The following is a 4,206-nucleotide window of genomic DNA, read 5'->3' on the forward strand; positions in this document are numbered from 1 at the left end:
GCCTCTCTCACCTACCTGCTGGGGGAATCCAAGGGAGAGAAAAGCATAGCCCTGCAGTCTGGTTGCCTGACTGGGTGATGCCGCAGTTCATGCTGGTCCCTAGTTCCTCCTGTGTCCTGCTATGCTGGGACAGGCTGCCAAAAAGCCATCTCAGGGAAAGGAGGGGCAGATACAATGATGGCAGCGATGTCTCTATAAACAACCTAGCGAAACTTGAATTCTTGCATAAACACAACTACGAGTTATTTGGCAGAAGCAAATGCTGAGCCCTGCAGCATCGGACTGGCTGGGGAAGGAAGGTATCCCATGGGCGCTGGTGGTCTCCGCCTGCCTCTTCTGCGTCCCTCTCACTCAGACTTGCTCTTTCTTTCTTTCTCTACCCCCTTCTGTGCCGTGCCAGGAGGCAGCACAGCACACTCCTGACAGCGTGTTGGTGCCGTGCCCTTTCCTTCGCTTTCTCTGATCAGCTCAGTTCCTGGAGGCACTTTCAGCAATTTGGGGGATGTAAGATAAAGGCACTGCACAACTATCTAAATCAATCTGTTGAGTCTCTTCAGTGAGTTTTAGGGGAATACAAAAAAGTCTCAACTGATGACTGCAAAAGAAACCAGCTGCTGCAATTTGGATGCATATAATAGATAAGTTTCATTTACATTCTGAGAATGCACCAAAAAGCATGCATCTGCACCTTTCAACTATAACTGATACTAGGTTTTAGGTGTTGTTATATATAACTTGACTTCTTAATTTTCCATATAGCTGTCCCTTTAAGGGATGGGATATGTTCCTTTCCGACAACTCCTGGACAAAAGCCAACACATTTCCCTGAGCAAGGCAGGAAAACAATCAGGTTTCTCTAATCAGTTCGTTCAGGCCCTCAGTCTATCAAGCACTTTTTTTATTTTGTTTTTATTGTTATTATTATTATTGTTATTATTATTATTATTGAATTCATGCATTAATTAATTCAAGTTACACCTTAATCAAATAGGCCATAATGCTGAATATTTGAACATGCTTTGATCTCCAAAAGTTATTGTTCCCATTTGACTAACATACGCACTTAAATACAGTACTTTAAATTACTAGTCAACGATTTAATAAATTAAGGAGTGCACTTCTGGTGAATGCAAATCAGAAAAAAAAAGAAAAGAAAAAAGAGGAATAAAGGACCTATTTTTAGAAGATTCAGTTCAAACGAAAGCTTATCCGCTATTGTCTGAGGTAACGTTTCAGGCATGCGATTATAAAATAAATAGTATCAAATTCAAACATGCTTATATTAAACTCCATTGTGCTATCTTGCAACAGAGGGGCTTGAAGTTTTGTATCCAGTTCTGGACAGGGAAAAGGAAAAGTGTGTTTAAATCATCTGCATGTAAGAGAACTTAGCAGCATTGCAGATGTTTTGTCTTCAGTTTTGTTTGTTATTTTCCTTTTAGAATAGTTCTTCTATGGACAGCAAAAGAGACCAGGCTTAAGTATGTATTTAATAAGGTGCTGTGTGGATCTGTAGTTTGGAAGTATGTAATCTTTCACATAGGGGGCGGAAGGAAAATTTGCGCTCCTTCAGAAAAACCATGGCAAAGGCTCGCTGCAGGTTTTTGCTAACCTTTTTTTATTGTTATTATCTGATGCACTTTCTTGCAACTGTGCAGTTTTGCAGAATATTTTTACTGGAATCCATGCATATGTTTTATAGCTCTAAAAACTGTCTTGCTTAGTTTAAGTTAACTTCATAAAAAAAAAAGGGAGATGGGAGAGGAAAAGTTTAGGTCTAGCGTCATACAATTTAAAACTAAACTAGTTCAAATGGTTATCATTTACCAGGTGGAAAATGCATTTCAAAAATAAACAAATTCTTATCTTTCATGGATCCTGGAAGCTTCTTTATCGCTGAGCAAAAATTCGCAATGCAACAATGCATTTACGAGGTAAATAAAGCATTCAAAGACTATCAGTAAAGCATCTACAAAGTGTGACTGTGTCACTAAAGTCTTCAAGCTGTGAGTGGGGATTTTGGTTTTTTTGTTTACACATCAGTCAGCAGCTTGCTTTTATTAACGCAGTTTTGGTTGGCTACAGTGCAGTTGCCAGTTCTGAGATTAGCCTCTCTAAAATTGTCTATGCTATTATTCATATCCTCTTCGATTTCCATGTACTCAGATTTGCTGATTGTGGAGGAGCTGCGGCGACTGAGATCACTGTCAGATGCTAAATTAGGGGAGCTAACGTGAAGTAACTGAGCCTGTTCTTCCCCTTCTGTTTCTCGGTGGTAGAAGTAGTTGAAGTTGGACACGATGACAGGTACAGGCAGGGCAATTGTCAGCACACCAGCGATGGCACACAAGGAGCCTACGATTTTGCCTCCAATTGTCACAGGGTACATGTCACCATAGCCCACAGTGGTCATGGATACCACCGCCCACCAGAAAGCATCAGGGATACTTGTGAAATGAGACTCAGGTTCTTCAGCCTCAGCAAAATATACCGCACTAGAGAACAAGATCACCCCAATGAAGAGGAAGAAGATTAGTAAACCTAGCTCTCTCATACTTGCTTTGAGGGTCTGTCCCAAAATCTGGAGGCCCTTAGAGTGCCGGGAGAGTTTGAAGATTCGAAAGACTCTTACCAGTCTGATGACTCTCAGGATGGCCAAGGAGGTGGCCTGCTCTCCTTTCGGAGTCCCCTCCCGCTCGGCCATCTCGGTGCCCAGCGTGATGAAGTAAGGGATGATGGCCACAATGTCAATGAAGTTCATGATATTCTTGAAGAATTCAGTCTTGCTGGGACAGGCAAAGAAGCGCACCACCAGCTCAAAGGAGAACCAGATGATGCACAGGGTCTCCACAACAAAGAAAGGATCTGTGAAGATGTTGGATTTGTAGACCTGGGTGGTGTTGTCAGTGCGATGCACTGTATACTCCTTGTCCTCCTTCAGCTCAGGTAATGTCTCTAGGCAGAAGATCACGATGGAGATGAGGATCACCATGACAGAGACTATTGCAATGACCCTTGCAGGCCCAGAGCTCTCTGGGTATTCAAAGAGGAGCCATACTTGGCGCTGGTACTCCGCCTCTGGCAAGGGTCTCTCCTCATCTTTGATGAAACCTTCATCTTCCCGGAACTTCTCCATGGCCTCCTCACCCAGCTCATAAAATTTGATCTCCTCAGAGAACATGTCCAAGGGCACATTGACCGGCCGGCGAAGCCGCCCCCCAGACTGATAGTAGTAGAGGATGGCATCAAAGCTGGGCCGATTCCGGTCAAAGAAGTACTCATTGCGCAAGGGGTCAAAGTACCGCATGCGCTTCTTGGGGTTGCCCAGCAGAGTGTTGGGGAACTGGGCTAAGGTCTTCAGCTGCGTCTCAAAGCGTAGTCCAGCAATGTTTATCACTACGCGCTCACAGCACTCATGGTCATCATGGGCAGCAGGCTGGTAGCTATCCTGGGGGTGGCCAGGTAGCGCAGAAGTCTCATCCATGTTCTCTCCAGCCATCACGGTCATGGTGGCACACAGGAAGGGGGACCCAGGGGCAGGGGAGGAGAAGTGAGGGAGAGGGACTTGAGAGGGGGGAGGAGGATGGAGGAGAGCAGAAAGCCCCAGGGCAGCTCAGTGGAGGGGGGAAGGTGAGGGGGAAGGCTCAGAGTCTGCAGGGGGGGATAATGAGTTGGGATGGAGAGCTTGAGGAAGGGATGGACAAGGAGCCTAAAGGATGGAAATATCCAAAAGGGGAAAGGAGAGGTGGGATGAAGGGAGAGGCATCAGGGATGATGGGAGGGTGAAGAAAGAGGGAAGAAGTACCTTTAGGGGGGGAAGAGGGCAGGTAAGGTGAGGGGTCCTGTCCCCCAAGCCGGGAGGCTGAAGGTCTATGGAGTGCACCCCCAGGCTGGGGTCCCCTCCCCAGCCGTCTCCTTTTGCTTTTAACTCGATCCGTCCACTTTTCTTGCCGACTCGACCATCGCCGCGGCTGCTGTCACGAAGTTACCACACACACACACACACACACACACAAATAAATAAATAAATAAATAAATAAATAAATAAATAAATCACGGGGCGGCTGGGAGGCAAGTCCTTGCAATGCCAACTCAGCAAATTTCCATCGCCTGCCCCCCCCACTGCCCTGGTCCTCTTCTCTGGTGCGCTGGGGAAGGATGGAGGTACTCTGCTTTTGAAGGCATAAAGCTCACTTGCAGGATGGA

At 45.8% G+C, this 4,206-nt stretch overlaps 1 protein-coding gene across 1 annotated transcript; it reads right to left on the minus strand.

The window, feature by feature from the left end:
• Positions 1 to 2,032: 2,032 nt before the first annotated feature.
• On the minus strand, positions 2,033 to 3,952 carry LOC142089623 (potassium voltage-gated channel subfamily A member 1). The gene is made up of 2 exons (XM_075166353.1): positions 3,815 to 3,952; positions 2,033 to 3,548 (listed from the first exon to the last, which is right to left on the minus strand). The coding sequence occupies exon 2, from the start codon at positions 3,506 to 3,508 to the stop codon at positions 2,033 to 2,035; it is 1,476 nt and encodes a 491-aa protein (XP_075022454.1). The 5' UTR covers positions 3,509 to 3,548; positions 3,815 to 3,952.
• Positions 3,953 to 4,206: the final 254 nt, after the last annotated feature.

Source organism: Calonectris borealis, chromosome 1 (genome assembly GCF_964195595.1).
Source record: "Calonectris borealis chromosome 1, bCalBor7.hap1.2, whole genome shotgun sequence".
Taxonomy (NCBI): Eukaryota; Metazoa; Chordata; class Aves; order Procellariiformes; family Procellariidae; genus Calonectris; species Calonectris borealis.

Excerpts from the sequence above, each read along its gene's own strand:
- LOC142089623 (XM_075166353.1), bottom strand. The coding sequence starts at position 3,508 with ATGACCGTGATGGCTGGAGAGAACATGGATGAGACTTCTGCGCTACCT.